The 27,535-nt window shown below is 45.9% G+C and overlaps 1 protein-coding gene across 1 annotated transcript in view; it reads left to right on the forward strand.

Annotated features, from left to right (window-relative positions):
- LOC149367508 (uncharacterized) overlaps nucleotides 1–27,535 on the forward strand; it is a 211,092-nt gene that overhangs the window by 72,998 nt on the left and 110,559 nt on the right. The window contains exon 6 of the mRNA XM_089574527.1: nucleotides 14,876–14,957. Coding sequence (XP_089430653.1) covers nucleotides 14,876–14,957 — 82 coding nt within the window. The remainder of the gene's footprint in view (nucleotides 1–14,875; nucleotides 14,958–27,535) is intronic.

The following is a 27,535-nucleotide window of genomic DNA, read 5'->3' on the forward strand; positions in this document are numbered from 1 at the left end:
TTATGCATCCACCGGGAGCGGCTTGTCCACCCACAACGCCGTTACAACAAATCCAATCCACAGACTGCACGTGGAGTGTCCTATGTGCGCAGCACTGCTAAGGAGGGGATCTGGAACAGCACTGCCAGAGATGTTTTAGAAGCCCTCAGCTTGCAGTCCATCGGGTGTGCACCTTACTCAGTTCAAGAATATTCCATGCTCGAGGCAGCCGTTGGTGTCAAGAACTATCTGGAGCTTTAAAGACGGCCTCTCTCGTCTCCAGTATGGGGCCACCACTAGTGCGGAGAGGGCTGCTGATTGGTGTACACGCTTTGCGGGTTTTGTTCTTTCTTTTTCCTTTATTCAGGACTGCAAACTTGGCACAGGTCCAAGCACGGCAGGCAAAGAGGCAAACAAAGCAATGCAAGCCAAGTTAATAAAATATCGAACTATCAAAGCGCAGTGAGATGCAATAAAGAATCACTCCAATCAACTACAGTGCGAGGAAAAACTTGAAAATTTGAATTAATCTGTTTGTGCAAAATACGGCGTCAGCGAATTCGGATGATGGGGGCGAGTGTGCCTCATCGTTAAAGTATACAGATATTGGAGATGGATTAATTGCTAGATCCCCATTCCAAAGCAAGAAAAGAAACTGCAAATGATTTTTGCCCTCCTTGTACGAGACATTGAATTCCATTTGCCTGCATTATTTCTGAGGGTGGGTTACACGGTGAAAACTTTTATTTATTTATTTATTTATTTATTCATTTTTTAGGCAATACAAGTATTGCCCACGAGGCAAGACAAAAGGAGACTATTGGTCTCCTGACTAGATCTTGGCCTCGCCGGGCGCAGCAGAGGCAGTAGTACATAGCATATCGCCATAATCATACATCCTAATCACGATCAGATCAGATGATTATATAATTCTACATGCAATATACATATGCACAAGCTGCGAGAAATAAATGGCACTTTGCTTAATAGCGACATGAAGAAACATAGGAATATTTAACAAAAACAAAACAAAGACAAACCAGAACATCAATGACACAATAAGGCACGTGCTCTTTGCCTAAACTGATGTACAGATGTAACATTTTTTGCAGTAGCTATTATATCTGGATAGGAATTGCAGAACTTTGAAATTTGATGTTCGATAGTTTGAGTACCATAATTTGTTCTTGGCCTTTCTGTCAGTAAGGTAGTATGGCGCAATGAATAACCAGTATCTCTATCAAGGTACTGACTACAATACGACGCAGAATTTGTTGTCATCTCTTTATATATATACAGACTCAGTTTCAGGTGATATGAATACATGAAAGACGGTAGATTGTGGCGGATCATAAGCTCAGAAGCACTAGCTTGTCCATTTGCTGGCTGAAATAAACGTGCAGCTTTCCGAATGAGCACACATAGTCTTTCGCGATCAGTTTTTGTGGTAGTTCCCCATACCAACAGACAATAATTTATATGAGATTGAACAAGAGAAAAATACAGTCGCTTCTTGAGCCAAACGGGCAACAGATTACGAAGCCTGTATAGAATGCCAACTGATTTTTCAACCTTGATGCGGACATTATTAACATGATATGACCAACTAAGCTTCCTGTCAAAAGTAACTCCTAAAAACGAAAGATTTTCAACCTGTTCAATCTCAGAAGTTCGAAACGACAGTCGCATAACATGGGATATGGGCTTATTTTTTGCACAAAACAACATAAACTTCGTTTTATTTGTATTTAATTCAAGTTCATTTAGGAAAAGCCATGTGCTAAGTTCCAGTAGCCAAGTATTAGAAATAATTTCAAGTTGTTTAAGATTTTCACCATGAAAGAAAACGTTAGTATCATCGGCATATAAAATAATATCATTGGTTAAAGGAATGTTTACTATATTGTCACCGACAAACGGTTGAAGAAAGAGACCAGGTTCTAAGTAGACGAGGTGGGCGTGCCAGCCAGCAGGAAGCTCGAGCGAGGAAGACGACGTTCCTCGAGCACCTCGAGTGCCCAAGGCTTGGCAAATCCCAGCTTAAACAGTTCGGCCGCGGTACGGCGCCACTGAATGGTTCGTACGGTGGCATTGCTCCCCCTCTCTGAAGGGCACCGACTCGGTGCCGCAGCAGTGGGCAGAACGAAGAGAAGGGACGCTGCATGTGTCCGGCGGCAGCTGTAGACACGCCTGAAGCGCTAGCGGGCGTGGTACGGCTTCATCCGGGCGACATGGATGACTTCGGAGGTCGGCCGTCTGGAGGAACGAACTGTTCCTTGGGGAAGAACTTCGTAGTTGACATCACTGACTTTGCGGAGTACCTCGTAGGGGCCGAAATATCTGCGCAGAAGCTTTTCGGAGCGTCCACGCATGCGGATTGGGCTCCAAACCCAGACTTGTTCGCCCGGCTGGTAACTAACAGCTCTGTGGCGGAGGTTATAGCGGCGAGCGTCGTGGGTTTGCTGGCGCCGTATGCGCTGTCGAGCGAGTTGGCGGGCGGCCTCGGCGTGACGAACGAAGTGGTCAGCAGCCACAACAGTTGAGGGAGTACTGCTCGGAAGCAACATTGCGTCCAGCATGGTGGTGGCTTCGCGACCATGCACTAAACGAAATGGTGTGAAGCGCGTCGTTTCTTGCAGAGCAGTATTATAGGCGAACGTTACGTAAGGAAGTATGGCATCCCAGTTCCGGTGGTCTGCGTCAACATACATGGAGATCATGTCGGCGATCGTCTTGTTGAGCCGTTCGGTGAGTCCGTTCGTTTGAGGGTGGTAAGCGGTTGTTTTGCGGTGACAGGTGCCGCTAAGGCGCATAACCTCCTGCGTAAGGGCCGAGGTGAACGCCGTTCCCCTGTCAGTTACAACGATGGTCGGTGCACCGTGACGAAGCACAATGTTTTGAACGAAAAAGTTCGCAATTTCTTCAGCGGTACCACGAGGGAGAGCTTTAGTTTCACAGTACCGGGTGAGGTAGTCGGTGGCGACCACAATGTAGCGGTTACCCAGCGAGGACTGTGGAAATGGGCCGAGTAAGTCCATGCCAACTTGGTGGAAGGGGGCTTGTGGCGGATCAATAGGCTGCAGCAGTCCGGCTGGCTTCGTCGGTGGCGTCTTGCGACGTTGGCACTCGCGACAAGTTCTGACGTAACGCTGTACAACTGCAGCAACCCTGGGCCAGTAGTACTTCTGGCGTATCCGCGCCAAAGTGCGGGAAAAACCCAGGTGACCAGAAGATGGGTCATCATGGCACGCCTGCAGGACTTCGTCGCGCAAGGCCGCGGGTACGACGAGCAGATAGACAGCTTCCGTCGGGTGGTAGTTTTTCTTATACAGAACGCCATCGCGCAAACAGAACGACGACAGTCCACGTGAGAAGATTCGCGGTGGAGACTCAGCGCTTCCTTCAAGATACTCAATGAGAGGCCGTAGTTCAATGTCGTCTCTTTGGTGTTGAGCGAGGACGGACGTGGAGATGGCGCCGAGAAAAACAAAATCGGTGTCGGGATCAGCTCCGTTGTCCTCAACAGGAGCACGAGACAGACAGTCGGCATCACTGTGCTTCCTGCCGGACTTATAGACGATGGTGACGTCGAATTCTTGAAGGCGAAGGCTCCAGCGTGCAAGCCGTCCCGAGGGATCTTTGAGGTTCGCCAGCCAGCACAGCGAATGGTGATCACTGACGACTCTAAAAGGGCGGCCGTATAAGTACGGGCGAAATTTGGTCACTGCCCACACAACTGCCAGGCATTCCTTTTCAGTGGTGGAATAGTTCGCCTCCGAGCGTGACAAGGTGCGGCTTGCGTATGTGATTACGCGTTCGAGACCATCCTGCCACTGCACAAGGACCGCACCGAGGCCGATGTTGCTGGCGTCTGTGTGCAGTTCAGTGTCGGCTGACTCGTCGAAGTGGCCAAGGATGGGCGTACTTTGCAGACGAGTGCGGAGGTCTTCGAAGGCCTGTTGTTGCTCCTGGCCCCAGAAGAACGGTTCGGCATCTTTCGTGAGGCGGATGAGGGGCTCAGCAATCTGGGAGAAGTTTCGCACAAAACGCCGATAATAGGCGCAGAGGCCCAGAAAGCGGCGCACACTTCGCTTATCGGTTGGCATGGGAAAAGCAGCGACGGCGGCAGTCTTATCGGGATCAGGGCTTACTCCCTTAGCGCTCACGATGTGGCCCAGAAACTTCAACTCCTGGAAAGCGAAGTGACACTTTTCGGGCTTGAGGGAAAGACCGGCCGAACGAATTGCGGCGAACACGGCGCGCAGGCGCCTCAGGTGCTCTTCGAACGTAGCGGAGAAGATGACAACGTCATCCAGGTAGACGAGGCAAGACTGCCATTTTAGGTCGGCAAGCACGGTGTCCATCATCCGCTGGAAGGTGGCAGGAGCCGAGCACAGTCCGAAAGGGAGCACCCGGAATTCGTACAGACCATCCGGTGTAATAAAGGCGGTCTTTTCTCGGTCGCGCTCATCCACCTCGATCTGCCAATAGCCACTACGTAAATCTAGTGACGAGAAATACGTGGCGTGGCGTAGCCGGTCCAGGGAGTCATCAATCCGCGGCAGAGGATAAACGTCCTTTTTGGTGACTTTGTTTAGACGCCTGTAATCAACACAGAACCGTAGGGTTCCATCCTTCTTCGCCACAAGAACAACAGGCGATGCCCACGGGCTCGTCGACGGCTGTATCACGTCGTCCTGAAGCATTTCTTGAACTTGTCGGCGAATAGCGTCACGTTCCTTCGAAGAGACCCGATAAGGCGGCTCGCTTTGTGCACGGGGGTTGTGTCTACGCCCTGGGGACTGGCTTCAAAGGCGTCTTCGGAGTCAGTGTACATGGGACGTTACCCAGCCGGCTCCACCAAATATGTCACCGACAAACGGTTGAAGAAAGAGACCAGGTTCTAAGTAGACGAGGTGGGCGTGCCAGCCAGCAGGAAGCTCGAGCGAGGAAGACGACGTTCCTCGAGCACCTCGAGTGCCCAAGGCTTGGCAAATCCCAGCTTAAACAGTTCGGCCGCGGTACGGCGCCACTGAATGGTTCGTACGGTGGCAATATCATTAATGTAAATAATGAAAAGTAAAGGCCCTAGTATAGATCCCTGTGGAACTCCATATTTTATAACACTCATTGCGGATGAAACACCGTGCACTGATGTATACTGCAGTCTCGACTGTAGATAACTACGCATTAGTTGGTGTGCAATACCTCTTATTCCATATAACTCAAGTTTTCGTAATAAAATGTTGTGTTTAATAGAATCAAATGCTTTTCGAAAGTCTAAAAAAATTCCTACAGTAAAAAGCTTGCTCTCTATATTGCTAAGAATTCTATTTTTAACTCGTAGTAATGCGGATTCAGTCGACTTGGCTTTTTGGAACCCATATTGACAGTTCGTAATTACATGCAGTGACGAAAGAAAGCTAGTCAAACGGACACATATAACACGTTCTGCGACTTTCGAAAAAAGCGGAAGAACCGAAATAGGCCTATAATTACTTAGATCATTATATGGTCCTTTTTTGTGAATTACAGCAACCCGAGCGATTTTCATTTTTTCTGGAAAACAACCGGTCTCGAACATACGATTGCAGATGTGTGTTAAAGGTCCTGCTATAAATTCAGCAACTGCTTTGATTGGTATCACTCTTATTTCATCTTCGCCAGCTGCCGAACTGTTGTTTAAGGAATTAATAATAGAAATAATCTCATCCTCTGACGTGGGTTGGAAGAATAAAGAGTCGCTGATTGTTTGCTTAATATACCGTTCACAGCTGAGTTGTGAAGAAACATGAAAAGTGGAAGTCGATGCCCCCGCGTCTAAGAAGTGGTTATTAAATGCGTCCGCAAGCGCTGCACCTTTATAAGCCTTTCCATTAAGAATCAATTCAGCTGGTAGGCCAGTCGCGTTGCTGGCGGTTAGTTCGCGATATGTTTTCCATATTTTACTGGAGTCATTTTTGCAAGCTTCAAATTTACGAACATAGAATTCTGATCTCGCCTTCTTTAGGTCACTGCTCAGTTTGTTTCTGATTTGTTTAAATTCCTGTAGTAGTGCTGCATCACGTGTACGCAAAAACAAGTTAAATAATCTGTCCTTGTGTTTAATACGCTTGTAAAGTTCGCCAGTCACCCATTCTTTTCGAGCCTTTTTGTGCTTAATCAGAGGTTTATAAGGAAATGCATCATTATAGCATTTTTTCAGTCTAGTAATAAATACATCGTAGGCTTTAGAAGGATCCATAATATCGTATATATCTTCCCACTTCTCCTTCTCAACCATAGACATAACGGCTTCAACCTTCTGCGTGTTTATGAACCGTATATGAACAGTTTCATGTACAACACTCTGTCGTATTGGAAAAGCCGCAAATATTGGTAAGTGGTCACTAATGCCAGAGCTTAAAACACCAGATCTAGTGGCATTCGTTGAAAAGGTACTAAAACATAGATCAATTAGTGTACTAGAACTTAGGGTTACTCTTGTGGGCGCATCAATTACATTCTCACAACCATTTGCTAGCATACATTCTAATAACTGGGTCTTCGCTGGTGAATTTGAAAGCAAGTCAATATTAAAGTCCCCCACAATTACCGCGTGCCCTTTTGAATTATTTACAAATTCAAAAAGAGAGTCTAAAAAATTAAACAACGCTTGAGGAGCGCCTTGGGGTGGTCGGTAAATGGCAATGACAACAACATTGTACATCGTGATTGCTACCGATTCAAAGTCTTCACAGATATACGTGTAGTTTGAGAGTACATCAAAACGGTGTTGGTTTCGCACATATATGGAAACGCCCCCACCTCTTTTGTTTTCACGATATACAGAGATGTGCCTATAACTCTGAAAGCAGATGGCATCAGAATCATCAACAAACCATGTTTCGGAAAAGGCCATAAGATCAAATGGGTACTGGAGCACAGATAGATATGCCTCGACATCATTTTGTTTGTTTCTTAAGCTCCTGGCATTTAAATGAAATAACGAAAGACATTGCGCTTTGCAGTGGTTGTCTGTGCGCATTAAATTATTGAATGAAGTGGTAGTATGATAAGCCATCTTATCATTAAAAACATAAACATCAAAAAAGTCAATCAAAAGATTATGCTATCTTGTCAAGGTCATCTTCGGCTGAGATCCTTAAGGCGCGTGTGCCGGTTTGCTTCCGCGCAAATATCTTGCCCTCGGTCACCCAAACAAACTGATAGCTCTGTTCTTTCGCCTTGTTTTTCGTCAGCCAGTGCAGTCGCCGATTTGTCGCGGTAACGTTCTCCAGAAACCAAATTCCCGATACTGCGTCTTTCACGTCTTTCCGTTTTCCGAACCATTTGGATCTCATGTTTTTTGTTGCAAACCTGACCAGGACTGCCGGAATTTTCCCTTCTTTATGTGGCAAGCGATGCAGTGCCTCAATGTCATCGTCGGATAGCTGTGGCAGGTCGAGTTTGGTAGCAATCTTATTAAGCTCATCCATCAGGTTTTCGTTGTCGGAAGGTTTCAGTCCATGGATTTCAATGTTGTGTTGACGCATACGCTGCTCTAAATCATTCATTTCTTGTTTCATTGCGCGAATGTCTGCTGTATCCGATGACTGCTCAAGTGTTTCCACCCGTTGGCGCAAGTCGTTGATGTCTTTATCCTGCTTTTCGAGCTTGACGTTCAGATTATCGTATGCATCAGACAGATGCTGAACCGATGTCTCAATACTCTTTACAGTGTCCTGTAAGCTGAGCAGTTGGTTGAGCTTAGACTCCAGCACCTGTATTTGGGACAGCTTTCTGTTTATCTGTGTTAACTGGTCTGTCAGATCACTGGGCTGTTTGGATAAATCACTACATGTCGCAGTGTCTTTGCAGCTTGCACATTTTAGGGCTTTCTGCGTCACTTTCTTCATCTGCTTAAAAGATTTTGCACTTACACCGCAGCACTTTCCCAAGTGAAATTTTTCACAACACTCTGCGCAGGTCATAAATTCATCAACAATCAGGAGGCTGCATGATGCGCAGGCAATCTCGTCATCTGAAGACATCACAAAACAGTACTGATACAATGCACTAGCAGAACGGAATTACAGCATTTAAGCTACAAGTGGGAGCATAGCAGTGGCGGTGACAATAAGGGACAGAAGCGTGCGTAACGCAAAGGTGCTGTAACCAACCTGAAACGATCGAAGAAACGTTCAGGATACGCCCTGTTGTCTTGCCGCCGCCACTGCTGCAACCCGAATGTGACGGCGATGATCGGTGGTGGTCCTTTTGTAGCTGCCTTGATGATAACCGGGCCACGTGACAAACAGGATAGCCAGGTCAGCAGCAGGCTTTACGTTGGTCGTCCTGGTGTCGGCTTTAGCGGGTAAGAATTTTCCACGGTGAAGCGGCTCTGAAACGATCGAAGAAACGTTCAGGATACGCCCTGTTGTCTTGCCGCCGCCACTGCTGCAACCCGAATGTGACGGCGATGATCGGTGGTGGTCCTTTTGTAGCTGCCTTGATGATAACCGGGCCACGTGACAAACAGGATAGCCAGGTCAGCAGCAGGCTTTACGTTGGTCGTCCTGGTGTCGGCTTTAGCGGGTAAGAATTTTCCACGGTGAAGCGGCTCTGAAACGATCGAAGAAACGTTCAGGATACGCCCTGTTGTCTTGCCGCCGCCACTGCTGCAACCCGAATGTGACGGCGATGATCGGTGGTGGTCCTTTTGTAGCTGCCTTGATGATAACCGGGCCACGTGACAAACAGGATAGCCAGGTCAGCAGCAGGCTTTACGTTGGTCGTCCTGGTGTCGGCTTTAGCGGGTAAGAATTTTCCACGGTGAAGCGGCTCTGAAACGATCGAAGAAACGTTCAGGATACGCCCTGTTGTCTTGCCGCCGCCACTGCTGCAACCCGAATTGAGTAGATAAACCTTATACCTTTCCTGTGTACGTTTTCTAGACGGGCTACATTGTGTCACACTCACTCAGGACATGAACTTCAAAGCATGATCAATGAATTAGACAGGCAGAGCAGAACGGTGGCGGTAAAAATTAACATGCAGAAAATCAAAGTAATATTTAACAGTCTAGGAAGAGAACAGGAGTTGGCAGTTGAAGGCGCGGTGCTGGAAGTAGTAAGAGAATATGTCTGCTAGGGCAGGTAGTGACCGCAGATCCGGATCATGAGAGGGAAATAACTAGAAGAATAAGAATGTGGCGGAGCGCATATGGCAGGTTCTCTCAGATCATGAATGACAGTTTACCAATATCCTCAAAGAGAAAAGTATACAACAGCTGTACCTTACTGGTACTCACCTATGGGGCCAGAAACGTGGAGGCTAACAAAGAGGGTTTAGCTTAAACTAAGAACAACGCAGCGAGCTATGGAAAGAAAAAAATGATAGGTGTCACTTTAAGAGATCGGAAGCGGGCGGAGTGGGTGAGGGAACAAACGCGGGTTAATGACATCCTAGTTGCAATCAAGAGGAGGAAGTGGGCTTGAGCAGGGCATGTAATGCGAAGGCAAGATAACCGCTTGTCTTTAAGGGGTGGAGACACCGAATTTGTGGTTTGCGCGTTCTTTGTTTCAAACGTTTCGTATTGCTCCTCGAAGCATGATACACACTCGAAGATTCTTAAATTTACAGTAAATAATTTAATAACGCATTTTTAGGTAAACGATTTTTGGTTCCGGCTTCTGAACGCCGAGTCGGACAGTGACGTCACAATCTAGGATGCTCAACTACTTTGCCTGGTAACGTGGGCCTTGAATGCTGTGACGCACCGACTGCTGCATCGTCTGCTTCCTCACACACGTGGTGACCAGCGCATGAAAACAAACAACGGCATGGCTAGTCCCAGCAGCTCGGATTTTGACGAATCTGATTCCATTGAGAACATCGACATTTTTTTTTTATCGCACGATCCCGGCCTTCGGGATGAAGGTGACAAGGGCCGATAATGGGGAGTGGGGTTTCCCCCGTCCAGATCGCATTGATGTATTCTAGAAGGCACTGGTATCCTGAATCAGGAAGGTTCGCGAAAAGTTTGCTATGATCTTGTCCCGGCCCGGCGCGGTGCCCCTCTTCATTTTGGTCAGACTGGCCCGCAGATCGTGACGCTGGAAAGGGTCGTCCAGCTCCGAGTTTTCCCTCCCTGCGTAGGAGTAGGCCGATCTGCGGACGTCCTGAGGACAGGTAGCGTTCCCGGAGCGCCTGTGCCAACTGCGTTGTATTTCCTTGGAATGAGTGCATGGCTTTGTGTAGTTGCTTCTGTGTTTCTGTGCGGGAATGTGTCAAGGTGTTAGGGGTATATTTTAATTCAACTTTACAATGGAATGATCATGTAAATAGTATAATCAGCAAACTGAGCTGCATAACTGGAATTTTAAATCGCAACCGCTATACTCTTCCAAAAAAAGTTAAACTAATGGTCTATAACGCTCTCTTTGTCTCCCACCTAAACTACTCTCATTTAGTCTGGGGAACAACAACAAAAACTAATCTGTTGAAGCTTGAAAGGCTACAGAAAAAAATAGTACGAATAATTGAAAACGTTGAATACTCAGCACCTTCTTCGCATATATTTGCTTCGCTTAATTTATCAAAAGTAAGAAATATATACGAATACAAATTATGCAGGCAGTACCGTTTAAGCGTCCAACGAAAGAGTACAGTTTTTACTGAAATGGCAGAATTAAGACCCAATTATCCCACCTACAGCACCAGAACTCCAGAACGATGGAAAATTCCAAAATGTCGCACTGCCTTGGACAACAAGCACTCCGGTATAATCTTCCGCGATTATTGAATGCTGCAGAAAAAGAAGCCGCTGATGCATCCAATATGTCTCTTCCAAATATGTACAAATATTTTGCTACTCATACTTTTTTTTGTGACTGAACGCACAGGTCTATCCTTATGTTCAATTACATTGCATTGTTTACGTTTAAAAAAAAGGGGAAAAAAATGTTTTCCCAGGCGTCCAAAACCTGTGCTTTATTGAAACTCTTATTTGGGCTTATTTTATTTTGTGATGGGATATAGTGCTTTTTTTGTGTGTTGAAGCTTTTTTTTTCCTGTTTGCAACAAAAATGCGACTGTTTATTGCCCCACTCTGCTGCTGTATACACTGTAAGGGGGCGGAGGATTTTTCAAGCCGCAGATGTACGGCTTTTCCCTCCGCCTCCTTCCACTTCTTTGTGGAGAATAAAACTTGTATGTATGTATGTATGTATGTATGTATGTATGTATGTATGTATGTATGTATGTATGTATGTATGTATGTATGTATGTATGTATGTATGTATGTATGTATGTATGTATGTATGTATGTATGTATGTATGTATGTATGTATGTATGTATGTATGTATGTATGTATGTATGTATGTATGTATGTATGTATGTATGTATGTATGTATGTATGTATGTATGTATGTATGTATGTATGTATGTATGTATGTATGTATGTATGTATGTATGTATGTATGTATGTATGTATGTATGTATGTATGTATGTATGTATGTATGTATGTATGTATGTATGTATGTATGTATGTATGTATGTATGTATGTATGTATGTATGTATGTATGTATGTATGTATGTATGTATGTATGTATGTATGTATGTATGTATGTATGTATGTATGTATGTATGTATGTATGTATGTATGTATGTATGTATGTATGTATGTATGTATGTATGTATGTATGTATGTATGTATGTATGTATGTATGTTGGGGTGATAAGGGCTCGGAAGAGCCGCCACGTGTTGCGGCTCGACATCTGCCTCACCGCCGTGTTGCAGCGGTCTACCCAGTTGGAGTCAGCGAGTTGGGCCGCGTACTCTGCTGCCTGCCGGGTGAGGTCCGCAATGCGCGCTTTGAGCTTCTTGTTGTGTTTCTGGCGCTTCCAGCTGTGCGTAAGGCCGCGGCACGCTTTCCTGGCTTTGAGTGCCCTTGCATACATAGGAATCCCATAGCAGGCTTTCTATAGCTTCAAAATTTGGTGTCTCCACCAACTTAAGAGTAACGTAGTGAATTCCAAGAGAAGACAAGCGTAGCAGGGGGCGGCAGAAAGTTAGCTGGGTGGATGAGATTAAAAAATTTGCGGGAATACAGTGGCCGGAACTGGTGAACGACAAGGTTAATTGGAGAGACATGGGAGAGGCCGTTGCCTTGCAGTGGGCGTAGTCAGGCTGATGATGATGTTGATGATATTGTGTTTAGTAAACGGGCCCGTCCCAAACTACTGATCCGTATTCGAGTTTTGGTCTAATTAGTAGGTTGTAAGCAAGTAATTTTATGCTAGAGGATGAATTTTTAAGCTTGTGTCTTTAAAAAATTGGCAGTGGTTTAGCTCTGGTTAAACCGGGTAAATTGTGTTAGCAATGGTGCGCACGTTCTGCTGGCGATTCTTCGGCGCGTTGCCTTCGCCTGGTAGCATTGCGGCGTTCCTGAATAGTAAAGTGTTGAGACTCATGGGTGACCGATGACGTGGAAGCACTCTGCGAGGTAGAACGTTGTCGCCGAGCTGCATCCTTAGCACGACGCTTTGAAAGACGTTCTTGACGTTGTTCTGGCGTCTCTTTTGCACGTTGTCGCTTTCTCGCTTCTTCCCGTCGTTGTCACTTCTCCTTATAAGACTGCATAGCAAAGCATTCACGCCAAGGCAAGACTCTTTACAGCGCGGGAGCATAGGCGCCGTCATATTTCGTCACGTGACCATTCCGCCACGCTGCCAAGGAGTCCACAGAATGCCATCGCCATTCGGCTGTACTCCTTGCTCGTCGGTAAATTGGTTTTGGGAAAGGAAATGTATCTGTCTAGCATATCTCGTTGGACACCTGAACCTCGTCGTAACGGGAAGGGAGGAAGATGGGAGTGAACGAAGACACCGTATTCACTAGACACGCCTTTGTTCATTCCGAACCATCGAGCTTGCATGGCAGAGTGGTGAACGTGCTCCTCTCGCACTCCGTAGACCCTGGTTCGATTCTTGAACTCTACCAGTTTCCTACTTGGTGTTATTGATTTATGTGGTCTGACTAGAAATTATGCGAATTACTTAACCGATATCAATTGAAAGCCATCAATGCACTGCACGCCAATGCTGCTAAGGCCGGCTTCGAAGGCCATAAGTGGTGGACCTCCTAATGGCGCCATCTGTCGTAGACAGAGCAAACTGCTCGGCGCCGCTCCCGCGCGGAGAGCGGACGGCGCTCAAACGCTAAAGCAACGCTGTTCAATGTCATCCGTTCCTACCGACCGGGGACGAGGCGAAACCTTTCAGTAGTATTACTAACGCAGTAAAAGTATAGTTTGCGGAAAGCAGATGATATCTATAACTCCAAGATAAAGTATTAGAAAGTGTGAGAGCTTGTATTTAGTCTCTTCCTTCAATGGGGACGAACCTAGCTTGTACGTCCCGCCGCAGTGGCTCAGTGGTTTTGGCGCTCGGCTACTGACCTGAAATACGTGGGTTCGATCCCGGCCGCGGAGGCCGAATTTCAGTGGAGGCGAAATTGTACAGTCCTGCATACTGTATGATGCGCGTTTAAGAATCTCAGGTGGTCGTAATTTCCAGAGCCCTTCACTACGGCGTCCCTCAGCCTGAGTGGTTTTGGGAGGTTAAACCCCCAGTAAACTGAAACTAGCTTTTACTGAAAGGAAAGCGGGGCTTTTTGACGAGAAAAGCAAAGAAAGACGACTTTATCTGCATTAAGCTTCATATTATACGTTTTGCACTATTCAAAAATGTTTGCCAAAGCGGAGTTAAGATGGTTTTAATCATTACTTGAATTGATTTCCTGAAACTGCAACGATAATTTGCAAATAATCTGATTTGCACGTTAAGATCAATTACAGTGACAATATTGTTGACATACCGTAAAAACAATAATGGTCCCATCACACTCCCTTAGGGGACGCCAGAGCCAACATAAAGACGCCTGATTGTCGCTCATTTACTGCTACAAATTGATAGCGGTTTGATAAATAGTTATCCATATGATAAAAATTTCCAGAAGAACAGTGCACTTGAGTTTTAGATTAGTTTGTCATGTGGAACTCTATTGAAAGATTTGCTTGAATTGAGAAATATATTCCAGTAAAATAGCAAGAGAAAGTATTCCACTAAAGTGAGAAATATACCATCAATTCAGTGTTCTTATCAAGAAATGTAGTGAATGAATGTACTACTGTCACTAAATGTGCAATTGTTGAATAACCTTTTCTGAACCACTGCTGTAAAATAGAGAGAACTGAGCGCTCATCCAAAAATTCATTGATCTGACTGGCAAAAACGTATTCGATTAGTTTACAACATGATGACAATGGTCTAATTTCGTAGCAAAATCGATCACTTTTCTTGTGTACGGTCACAACTTCGGCTATCTTCCAGTCACTCAGTTACTCAATAATTTCCCTTAAAACAAGGAAACACGACATATAATCACTAGAAACTTCGTGGTGAATTCAGCATGTCGCTTCATAAACATGTTAGGGGAGCTGTCAAGACCACATGATGATTTAATTTTGAACTGAGTAGCATTAAATTCAGTATACAAGTTCGCAGCTGTTCTTTGCCCCATTTGCAGGAGTGATTGGAAACAGTGATGTGTACACTGAGTTTTTAACTCGCAGGCCGCTTTAATGAAGGTCTGTTTGAATTAGGTAAATTACCAGGAGGAGTTTATTAGCAGCAGTAATTGCAGTGCAAAAAGCCACGACAGGTCTGGAGGCCACGCAAGGTGACGCAGTCTTGCATAAGGCTCTAGAGGTTCACTGAAGTTGACCCATGCTGAATGAGAATTTCAATGCATGCACTTCCTCGCTTGAAAAGCAAAGCAACTCATTCACTGTGAATTCTGCACATTCTCCATATCGCGAAAATTACTCTTGTCTCTGCTGTGGCGCAGATTTACCGACCATGGAAACCTGTGCTTTGGAGACTCGGCCGGAGCACTCTTCATACTGAGGAGCGGCGACTACTGGGTTCAGGTATGCGCCAGTGCATTTTTTGGTGCTCTGAGTGACTGCGTTGCACCACGTTGCACATCCACGCTATGGGGCCATCACCCAGTCGATCATTGTGAAAAACCAGGCGCTAACAAACAACGACACAGAGGGGACACGTTGTCGTTGTTTGTTAACGCCTGGTTTCTCACAATGAATGCATACCAACTGGCTCAGCTTTCTGCCTTGTTGCACCCAGTCGATCGCCCCTATGGATGAGTGTGCGAGCGAAATTGACAGCTGTGGAAATTTTGGGAGTTGCACGAAATCGTTGACAAAGATCGGATTGTCTTGCGAGAGAGCGGTAGCAACAAAATGAAACAGCACAGCATTTCAACACCATCAAAGGCCTCTCCTATATCTCTAAAATTAACCCTGTCCTGTGCATGTTCACTTCACAGGGCGAAACAAGGGCAAAAAGCACGAAACAAAAGGGACGGGCACCTGTTCTTGTCATTTCGTGTTTTTCTTCCTTGCCTGTTTCACACTGTTAAGTTAACATGAACAATCAGCAACTTACCAACACAAGAATTCTGATCCCTGCCCTGTGCCATCTGTACCTATCCAATGTCCACAAACTTCTTAATCTCAACCGCGCAACTAACTTTCTGCCCTTCCTGGTGTGCTTCCCTGACCTTGGAATACAGTCTGTTGCCCTTAAGGGCCAACAGTTACCTTGCCACAGTGTTAACACCTGCTCCACAGAACGTGAGACGAAAAGCTAGATACAAGCGATGACTGTCAACTTAAATTTATCGAAGAAAATTGAGCATCTTATAAACAAAGGCGAGGAACAGATGGGGGAACACAATCAGGATCAAATTGGGGGAGGGGGAATGCAGCATTAAAAAACGAAAGACAATCATCCCCGATTGTGTCGCTCCCATCCTTTTCCTTGCCCTTGCAAGCAATTCACCTTCCTTCAATAAAATTCACTTGACGGTCAGTGCTTGTGTCTGGTTTCCTTTCTCATTTTAAGGTTCCATCCTTTAGCCTTGTTAATTTTTTCTAGAATCCCACTGCACCATCTCGCCCAAGAAGAATTTTGACTGCGCGAGCCCATTTCTTCCTTTTGATTTCGTCTAGGATGCCAGTAATCTATATTTGATCCCTGACCCACTCTGCCCTCTTCCTGCATGTTAATGTTACATAAATCCTTTTTCTTTCCATAGATCGCTGTGCGGTCCCTAAGTTGAACCTTTAAGATACAGCTGTTGAACACTTTTCTCTTGAGTGATATGGGTAAACTGCCATTCATGATCTCGGAGAACACCATTCTTATTCTTCTAGCTATTTTGCTTTAATGATGCGAATCTGTGGCCACTTCCATCATTATCATCATCATCAGCCTGACTACGCCCACTTTATCGTGGAGTTTACATATAGATAACATCTGCTCATCTGCTTTCCGTAAACTCTGCTTTTTAAGACACAAGCTTAAAAATTTACCCTCTACCATAAAATTACTCGCTTACAATCCACTGATTAGACCAAAACTCGAAAACACATGTGTAGTTTGGGATCCGTTTACTAAACACAATATCATTATCATCATCAGCAGCCTGACTACATCCACTCCAGGACATAGGCTTCTCCCAGGTTTCTCCAATTAACCCTGTCCTTCGCCAGTTGCGGCCACCGTATTCCGCAAAATTTCTTAATCTCATCCGCCCACCTAACTTTCTGCCGCCCCCTGCTACGCTCTCCTTCTTTTGGAATCCACTCCGCTACCCTTAAGGACCAGCGGTTATCTTGCCTTCGCATTACATGCCCTGCCTCGCTACCAATTGAAAACTGCTGTTCCCTTCTGGGACTGTTGAACATTCATGCTTAGATCCATCGTTCTGCTCTGCCCCTCTAAATCATTGACCATGCTTTGCACTTCATCTCCTATGTGACTTAACAAGGCAATGTCATCAGTGGACGGCAGATTGCTATTGTCCATTAACTCTTATCCCCAACTGTTCCCAATTCAGGCCTGTAAATACCTCCTGTAAACGGGCGGTCATAGCATTGGCGAGATCGTGCCTCCCTGCTTGGCACCCTTCCTTATTAAATTTTTAATGCATACTTTATTGAGGACTATGGTAGCTGTGCAGTCGGTATTGATATAATTCAGTATTTTTTTACAAGCCACTTCTACACCCTGATTCCACAAAGCCTTCATGACTGCTTAGGTCATGACTGGGTCAATTGCTGTATTAAGGCGGAAGCCTTTAATGCCTCATCGTTGTAAGCAGGAGCTGTCGACAGAAATGTCACGCTTTTCAGTTGGTCGAAACGGTCATGACGTCACAGTGCGCGAATTTCAAACGGGGCCAATTGTACTTTGGCTTCTAACCATGCAACCAATTAAAGGGATCGTATCCTGATGCTCCAAGTAAGTTTGACTTCGTTTAGTTAATTGCTTACTTAACCAATTAGTCCAATTAACTTTTCTAGTCAGACCAGATAAATAAATAAAACCGAGTAAGATAATTCAGGGGGCACTTTGACTGTCTAAAGTGCGTAGAGGCGAAAGCGTTTTCCGCACCACTTTGACTGCTTCTGTGGCACTGGTGGCGTCACATGTAATTGAGTACTAATTGCTAAGTGATGACAAATAACTAATTAATGATTAATTACTGATTTGTACCTGAATACTAATTAACTGCTAATTAATTACGCTTAAGCTTCGCCTTTAGGAGTGGAACAAGACAGCGTGTTGTAGCGCTGCCAGGCAGTCCACGGAACGCCACCACCCGTTCGGCGCGATGCCTTGCCCTTTGAACGCTTTTGAGGAAAGGAAAAGGCGCAGTAATTCTCTGTCATCTCGGTGGACGTCTGAACCGCACCGTAGAGGTAGGGAGGAAGTGGGAGTGGAAGAAGAAAGACAAAGATGGCCCGTAATGAAGAAAATGAAAATTGTATTTGAGGAAAGGAAATTACGCAGTAACTGTTTCACATATTTCGGTGGACCCGTCAAAATTCAGGGGGGGGCACTTTTTTTACCTAAAGTGCGGTCACTGATGTGTGGTTAAGATGTCAAGCTTCGCCTCTAAGAGTGGAACGCGACAGCGTCTTGCAACGCTTCCAGGAGTCCATAGAACGCCATCGCCCATTAGGTTCTATGCCTCGCTCGTCGGTAAATTGGTTTTTGAGGAAAGGAAATGTAACTGTCTCTCATATCTCGGTGGACACCTAAACCTCGCCGGAAGGGAAGGGAGGAGGATGGGAGTGAGCGAAGACACCGTATTCACTAGACGCACCTTTGTTCTTCCCAAACCATCGAGCTAGCATGGCGGAGTTGATAGCATGCTCGTCTCGCACTCCGAAGACCGGGGTTCGGTTCCCGCGCTCGACCAATTTATTACTCGGTTTTATTTATTTATATGGCCTGACTAGAAAAGTTAATTAGGCTAATTGAGTAATTAAGCAATTAACTAAGCTCTGTCCCACTTACTTGGAGCATCACTATACGATACCTTCAATTGGTTGCCTGGTTACTAGCCAAAGTACAATTGGCTCCGTTTGAAATTCGCGCACTGTGACGTCATGACCGTTTGGACCAACTGAAAAGCGTGACATTTCTGTCGACAACTGCTGCTTACAACGATGAGACATTAAAGGCTTTCGCCTTAAAATTGTCCGAGCTGGGGAATCGAACTCCGGTCTGCGGAGTGCGAGTCGAGCACGCTACCATTCCGCCATGCCAGCTCGACGGTTTGGAATGAACAAAGGTGCGTCTAGTGAATACGGTGTCTTCGTTCACTCCCATCTTCCTCCCTTCCCGTTACGGCGAGGTTTAGGTGTCCACCGAGATATGAGAGGCATATACATTTCCTTTCCTCAAAAACCAATTTACCGACGAGCAAGTCGTATTTGTCCGCGTTTCAGATTGGTCCAAATTGTCGTGACGTCACCACGCGCGAATTTTGACCGGTTTCCACCGAAATATGTGAGACAGTTACTGCGCAACTTCCTTTCCTCAAATACAATTTTCATTTTCTTCACTACGGCCCCTCTTTCTTCTTTCACTCACACTTCCTCCCTTCCTGTACCGTGCAGCTCAGGTGTCCACCGAGACGACAGAGAATTACAGCCCCATTTCCTTTCCTCAAAAAGCGTTGCGTTCAAAGGGCAACGCATCGCGCCGAACAGGTGGTGGCATTCCGTGGACTCCCTGGCAGCGCTACAACACGCTGTCGCGTTCCACTCCTAAAGCCGAAGCTTAAGCGTCATTAATTGGCAGTTAATTAATGCACCAACAAAATGTGCAGTGAACAATCGCGTAGCAGAATGCAGCGCTCAGGCTTTCGACTTTCACCACTTTAGTAATTTTTCCTAATCTATCAATATGTTGGTTATATTCTGCGCATTTCTCTATCGCCTGACTGATAGCGTGGATATGGTCCATTGTCGAGGAGCATTTATAAAAAAATCCTGTCTGGTCTTTTGCTTCGTCGAAGTATAAGGTTGTCCTGATCCTACTAGCTATTACCTTAGTAAACACCTTATAGACAATGGACCGTAATTAAGCTGATTGGTCTGCAATTTTCCACGTCCTTGATGTCTTCTTGCTTATTGCTTACGATAATGTTATTTTTCTTCCAAGCTTCTGGTGCACTCGCGGTGATAAGGTATGGCTTACACAGGGTGGCTAGTTCTGTAGCGATAGCTACTCTACGCCAGCCACTTCGCGAGGTCAGCGTGGCTGCGCGCTGAGCCGTGCCACCACTGCTCCGCCAGCTGTTGCGTACGTGCGGAGTCACGTCAGAGCACAGTAGCTCAGTTGGTAGAGCACCGGACGCGTAATTCGGAGGTCGTGGGTTTGGTACCCACCGGCAGCATGTGGTTGTTTTTTCTTCTACTTTTCTAATCAATTATCTTTAAGCGATAATATATTTAGTTATATTGTCATTTTATGAACAACACAAAACAAATATATAAAAAAAATCACCTTTGTTCCTTGTATTCTGTAGCTGTTGGCTTCTCTCATATGCATAACGAGCCCTTCATTTCCCTTCCCTTGTCTTCTGATATATATATATATATATACATATATAACGAAACACAGAAGTGCCCTTTGGGGAATAAAGAATTCAAATGGAAAAGGGAACTGAATACAACAACAACAGGACAAAAAGCAGTCTGTAAATGCACAGCACACACATACACCTAGTGCAAAGCTGTTCGCATAGCTTCCCGCCTCATCATAGCTTGGCCCTTGTATGTGCCTTAACAGTCATCACCCAGAATCTATGGGCCGATTTGTGCCGTTGGCACGCGCTCCAGATCATAAAACACATTTTGTGCTGTCGCCCTGCTCGATGATTTTGTCCTAATAGGTTGTTTTATCCAAATTGGCAACTTCTACAAAACTTTCCTATGATAGCCAGCTTGCTTTCATTCTTCGTAACATATACGTCCACCGGCTTTACAACATTTACAGCATAACATGCCCCTGTTATGTCATCTTCCGTGTTACTTGCTTTTAAAACCCATGTGTGATATCAGCTGGGTATTCTAATGCCACATGGCACGATCTAACTTTACTGAGGTCTTCGGGTGAGTATAGACTGGAGCCGCCTATTTTATTCCGTTAGACTATTGTTGAAGGGCCATGCCACTAAAGTTGAAACTTAAAATTTCGTTGTTTCATGCAGAAACTGCAGGCTTTTTACTTTTTACAGTCACATAAAAAACTAATCTTTTCCGACTTATGGTTCCTTCTGCAGCAGCTACACAAGCATTGTTGTGCTACTGCATTTAAAGAATTTTTTTTTCTCACGAAAGGCTGGAATTGTGTTCCACATTACTAGGGTCTGCTACTAACTTCCTGTCTTTTGAACTCCTCTCTGTAGAAATCCATGCAGTAAATGTCAATGTTGGTTAAACATTTTAGGAAATACCCCCACGGTGCAGAATATTTGTTGTAATAAGCGAGTAATTACTCGTTAGCAACCACCCAAGCGCAGCCGTAAGGCTACAAAAAAGCTATACAGGTTTCACAGAAATTTCGTACTGAAAGGAAAATTCGTCTTGGCCTGGGTTTCAAACCTAAGACTGGGGCAGTCGCTCTACCAAGTGAGCTAACAGGGATGGCAAGCTTATGGTAGGGCGAGCATGAGATTCGGGCAGTGGTTCAGTATTATAGGGGAATTTCTCCAGGTAGAGATGAAGGAAACATCTAGCTAAGAGTAGTGGTTGGACTACAAAGCTTTCCTTTGTAGCTGTATGGCTGCGCTTGCATGCTAATGAGTAATTACTTCCTTGTTAATAAGTTGGGAACTCATTAGGCCCGTACTTGCCACTCCATGTCAAAGCGCACTACTCAAATACGAGGTCTGTTAGAAAAGTATCCGACTTTATTTTTTTTTTTTGCGAACACCTGATGGATATGAAACAAGCGCGCTTGCATCAGGCGACCTTGAACCTTCATGCGCATGCACGAATTTTTTCCCGCCTGCCGATAGCATCAGTCGCTGGGACGCAGCATTTGAGTGAGGCGGTGCGCAGTGCTCTCGTCGGTTTTTTATTGCAAGGAAAATGGCGGAGTGAAAGGAGCACCGCTACTGCATCAAATTTTGCCATAAACTGGGCGACAGCCAAGTGGAAACCATTCTAAATATTCAGACGGTTTTCGGTGATGATGCTATGAGCAGCACTCAGATTAAGCAGTGGTATAATTGGTTTAAAGATGGCCGCACATCGGTGGAGAATGAGCCACGCTCCAATCGGCCATCAACATGCCAAAATGACCAGGTCATTGCCGAACTGAACGCTATGGTAATGCGGGACCGTCGCTTGACTATCCGAGAAATTGAGGAAGAGGTGGACATGAACAATTTCTCCACACATTCCATTATCACCGAAGATTTGGCCATGGAGAGAGTTGCGGCGAAATTCGTGCCGAAGCTGCTCACGGTGGAGCGAAAGCAGCTTCGTGTTGAAGTCTCACAGGACACGCTGGATTCCGCAAACAGTGACCCCGACTTCATCAACATCATAATCACTGGTGACGAGTCTTGGGTGTACAGGTACGACCCGGAAACCAGATCCCAGTAGTCACAGTGGAAGCATTCCACGTTACCATGACTTAAAGGGAGACTGAAGCACTTTTTTTGAAAATCGGGCTGGCAGCGGCATCCTATAGTTTTTCATGCTGTATACTGGAATATCGCATCCAAATAAGGCAAAAACAAGCGCGAATTGCCTTTTTTAGCCGAAATATGCGGCCTGTGCCGCCGGGCACGCCGCGCGGCGCGCCGCCGCCCGTGATTGGTCAAGACAGGTCGTGACGTCACTTTGAGAACTGCAGAAGCTGCCGATGCGGATCCGGCGCTGCGTTGAGTGCAGATCGCAGCTTTCCGTGTCGTTGTAAAAGCGAATACGACGACTATTTTTTTTTACTGACCTCCGAAGAAAAGGATACTACAGTTTGCTCATTCCACGAATCGCCTGAAACCAAAAAGGACACAAGCAAAAAATTCTACGCCTAGCACAAGCATACGCCAGCGTCAAAGACGCGACGCAGACCATGCGTAAAAGGTGCCAGCACAACCTCGGCTCGTATTCTCGGAAAGGAAGGGGTGCGAACAATACTCAAGTCAATTACCACCACCGGACGCCTCCTGGCTCGCCCGGAAGAGCGTCATCCCAAAGAAAAGGCCCAAAGCACCGTGTACAAAAAATCCTGTTCTCAGTACCCAGCCTTGCAGTTTGGAGCAAGAAAGTATTTCAAGGAAACGATGAATGAGCACGAAGTGTGTGTCAAAATTAGCGAAGCGCAGTGGCCAAGCACTGCGCTGGAAATCATTGTGCGCTGGAAACCAAGCCAAATACGCGCACAAGGCTGCTGCTTCACTCGTGGCGCGTTCAGCAGATGCCAGAAAATATTAATCGCTGCCTCTGAAGCGTTCGCCCTTCCTAAATTTGCAGTTTAGGTTCAGTGAAGTAGTTGCCAACTATATGTGTGTTTAAAATCCAAGCTAGCAGCAACTCGCCCGCTGCCACAACTTGATGAAGAAACCGAGTAAGGTTGCGGTTACATTAGGGACAAGCTCTTCATGTAGCCGCTCTTACGAAAGTGCTTCGAGCAGAGTAGGCTTGCTTTGGTCAGCTTGAATTCTTTCGTTACAGCAGCGAGCGCTTGCACTGCGAGCTTTTGATCTTGCTAAAAAAAATTACCGACGATTACGTTACTTCCTAATGCGAAATTTGAGCGCAGCAAATAAGCTGTTTCACCTTTTCGATAGTGAGTCAACCCCAGCTGCGGAGTTGGTTTCAGGGACAACGCCGCCGATGCCGACACAAACAATATGATAACCTCGCTTCCGCAGCGCTAAGAACCAGGTCTAGCCGTGGGAAGGTGGTCACGTATTCGTCGACGTGCCGGGGCCTACGTGAAATAACCGGCGCGTCGGCAACTGAAGAGCACCCTATCCGCCACACAAGAACAGGGGGGGGGGGGGGGGGGACCCTTTCCTCCTCTTTCTGCATGGCGGCGACGGTGTTCTATGCAGTCACGTTATCTTGACTCTCTAGCGGCGTCAGCGGCATCCAGCGGTATCAGTCGGTCGCTGCTAGCGCTGGGGGGATGAAAGGGGGGCGGAGCTGGTTAGGAGGCCGACGACAACGCCGACGACGACGCGAAACCCAGGAACGGACGCCAAAGAGCTGCGCTCTAAAACAGTGGAAGACGACACAGTCTCGGCCGTATTTGTTCATGGACACGAACCGGCTGCTGGCCCGAAAGACGCGGGTTCGATCCCGGTCGCGGCGGCTGAATTTCTTTGGAGGAGAAATTCGAGGCCCGTGTACTGTGCGATGTCAGTGCACGTTAAAGAACCCCAGGTGGTCGAAATTTCCGGAGCCCTCCACTACGGCGTCTCTCATAGCCTTAGTCGCTTTTTGACGTTAAACCCCATAAACCAACCAACCATCATGGACACGAACGCAGAGTAGTACCTCGTGTTGAATCTGATTATCAAGGTCGGCTGACACGCTTTGTACGTCACAACGCACGCAGCACGGGAAACAACGCGCGCTGAAAGCTCGCTCGGGTGCGCCGAAGTATCCCCGGCTCCTCAACGTGACGTCACGTTGGCCGACATGGACGAGGTTTCCCTCTCCGCTGTTCTCCTCTCCTATGCTCGCGCGGGGCGCGGGAGATTTGAGCATCGCGTTTTTAATTGGTGATTGCGCCACTGTTTTAGCCAAAATCGAAAAAATAATTTTCACAGACGTGATCAGCAATGACACTACTTCAAAACCCTAAAAAATTAGCTGATTCGAAAACCGCCTCAGTATCCCTTTAAGAAGGCCCGCCAAGTGCGCAGCAATGTGAAAGTGATGCTGACTGCTTTCTTTGACACCCTCTGTATCGCAGACCACGAGTACGCACTTCACAGGGTCAAACAATGACCAAAGAGTACTACAGGGATGTCCTCCGTTGCCTACGTGATGCTGTGCGGCGCAAGAACCCGGAGCTGAGGTCAACAGGAAATTGGCGCACCCATCGCGACAATGCTCCTGCACATTCCTCGCACTCGATTCAGATTTTTTGGCGAAAAACCAGACTTCTGTAGTTCAACAGACTCCTTACTGTCCTGATATGGCCCCTGCGATTTCTTGCTGGTTCCCAAAATCAAAAGGCCATTGAAAGGAGCACGATTTCAGACAAGGAAAAACATTATGGCTGCAACGACAGCTGAGCTAAACTCCATTCCGAAAGGGGCCTTTTCGGAATACTTCCCACAATGGCAGCACCGCTGGGAGAAGTGTGTGTAGTCCCAAGTAGACTACTTTGAAGGTGACTAGGTTTGCAACGCTCCAGTTATGCAAGTTTTTTTTCTACGACCAAAGGTCGGATACTTTTCTAACAGACCTCGTATTGTCACCTAGGACCTTTGAGATATAATAAATATTTAAAAAATTCATCTAATAAAGAGCTTAGTCAGTCGCTCACCTTGGCAAACCAAAGCAATGGTGTTTTATGCATAATGTGTCCATCAAGAACTTTCCTCATAATGTATTTGAAGTAATATCTGGGCAGATTTACACAATAATTCCATTTCGCCTAACTTGGGCATTGTACACAAGCTAGGTCTAGATAGCTAAATTCATGCTCTGGAAAGCTGTACGTGCATTATTTTGCCCATCTGTGTCAGTCTTTCCTTTGTCGTCTCTTATCATTTCTTTAGCTAAGCAGTGCACAAACTTCATAGCGTGATTAGGTGAGAATGCTAAGCGTGTGCTTATGCATGTGACTTTTATGTATTGAAGATAATGTTAATTCTGTTGTTCGTTCATCTTAATTCAAAAAGCCGTCAACTTGCATTGACAGCAAAGAGACGGCAGTAAAAGACGCTAGCCCACTGCTTTTCTCTATTTCTTCGGCGTTCTTGGGCCTAACTTCATTTTGGTCTTTCCAGGTTTATGATGCATATTTATTTAATTATTTAGTTACAATACCCCTAAGGGCCCTCGTGTGAGGGCATTACACATGAAGGGGGGGGGGGGCGATACAAGGATGAAAATACGGCGCAGGCACTTGAAATAAAATAAATGTAAAAACTAAGTATGAAATAAAGCTAGTAATGTACACAAATAAAACAACAAACGGAGAATAAAATACCAAGTAAATGCTGAAACGATTGTAAGTTAACCTCAGTACCTATGTGTGATGGCAGGTTGTTTCAGTCTATTATGGTAAGAGGATTGAATAATTTCGTGTAAGCGATGAACGGCATGTTATGCGTTTTATTTTGTTATCGTAGTCACGGTGAGAAAAGACTGCAGGGTGTGGTGACTGGTGAAGCGTGAATAATCTGAAAAGATGAAGCGAACAGCATGGTTTTGCAGGGATTCAATGTTGTTTATGATGTATGCTTGTTGAGGCTCCCATATGGCAGAAGCGTACACAATATCGGGCGGATTACCGTGATGCAAGCAAGTTTTTTTAATTTTGAATGCGCGTGTTTGATATTACGCCTAAGAAGGCCGAGTGCGCGATTTGCTGATGCTAAGATTGCGTTAAATGGTAATGCCAAGTTAGGTCAGACTGAAAGTGAACTCCTAGGTACTTGTAAGTTGTTGTAAGTTCTACGCTATCGTTATTGAGGGAGTAGGCTGTATGAAGTTGAGTGGAATGGTTAGTAAACGAAATTAAGTTTGTTTTAGATGCATTTAGAGACATTAGCCAGGAGGAACACCAAGCCTTTACAGCGTCAAGGTCAGTTTGATGGGAATGGTGGTCAGTTTCACTAGTAATATTATTTATTATATGTAACACAATCATCCGCGAATAACTTAATTTGAGACGTACACTCTTGGGTAGATCGTTAATAAAAATGAAAAAAAAGCAGAGGATCAAGTACACTGTCCTGGGGGACTCCAGATGTTACGGGGACAGAAGACTAGTTAAAGCCGTTGACAGAGGTGAATTGTTTTCTATTCTAGAGGAACTGTTTTAGCCATGAAATAGCGTTTGGATGGAGATATAAGTTTGTCAATTTGGTTAGGTGCCTGTGATGGGGGACGCGATCAAAAGCTTTACAGAAGTCTAAAAATACTGCGTCAACCTGTAAGCCTGCGTCTATTGCGGAAAATATTGTCACGTAGCGGTGACTACAGTCCGGCGAACACAAAAATAGCGAGCATGCCTTCGAAACGAAACTCTTTATTTGGGCTGACTTGCGCCCGAAAAGAACTACCAGGACACTAGCTAGGGCATGTTGGGCATGTTGGCAGGTGCATGAACGAAAGGCTACTAGAACACAAAACTAATTCAGAGCAAGCTTACAGGAACCTGGGAATTCATTGCAGAGATTGCCCTTCAACAAGTTGTGCACCTGATTTCCAAAAATGTAGAGCTTTGGCTAATCACAAAGACCAGTTAGTCCGTGAAATAATCGAGGCAGCTTCGATAGCAAGTCTGCGCGACGATTGTGTCAGCACGCCGTCTGTTGCTTTGCAAAGAAAGAATATGACATGTTAAAAATGTGGTTATAAATCTGTGATTATCGTATGTTGTAATTTTTTGGACGCTTGAACGATATGGTTGTGACGCATATGTTTTTGAGGGGGCGAAGAAGGTATAAGAAGCAGTGTTTGTAAGTCAGCGCTTGTCTCTTGTCCCGGTGTTTTGCGCTGTTCCGTCACAAACGCAAAGAGCTGAATCACTCGGTGGCGGCGTAGCAACTAGCGTGCTCGGCGGCCGTCCAACAGAATGACCGCCGCTGTCGGCCGTGCTCTTTTTAAAGCGCCCCGCCGCGGTGGCTCAGTGGCTACGGCGCTCGGCTGCTGACCCGAAAGACGCGGGTTCGATCCCGGCCGCGGCGGCTGAATTTCTTGAAGGCGAAATTCTAGAGGCCCGTGTGCTGTGCGATGTCAGTGCACGTTAAAGAACCCCAGGTGGTCGAAATTTCCGGAGCCCTTCACTACGGCGTCTTTCATAGCCTCAGTCGCTTTGGGACGTTAAACACCAATAACCCAATAACCCTAACTCTTTTTAAAGCTGATTGCGAACATTCGAGATAAAGCTTGGAAAGCTACTAGAACATTCTGGCGCAAACTAGAAC

This window comes from Amblyomma mixtum, chromosome 1, assembly GCF_055824585.1.
Source record: "Amblyomma mixtum isolate Tamu chromosome 1, ASM5582458v1, whole genome shotgun sequence".
Classification (NCBI taxonomy): domain Eukaryota; kingdom Metazoa; phylum Arthropoda; class Arachnida; order Ixodida; family Ixodidae; genus Amblyomma; species Amblyomma mixtum.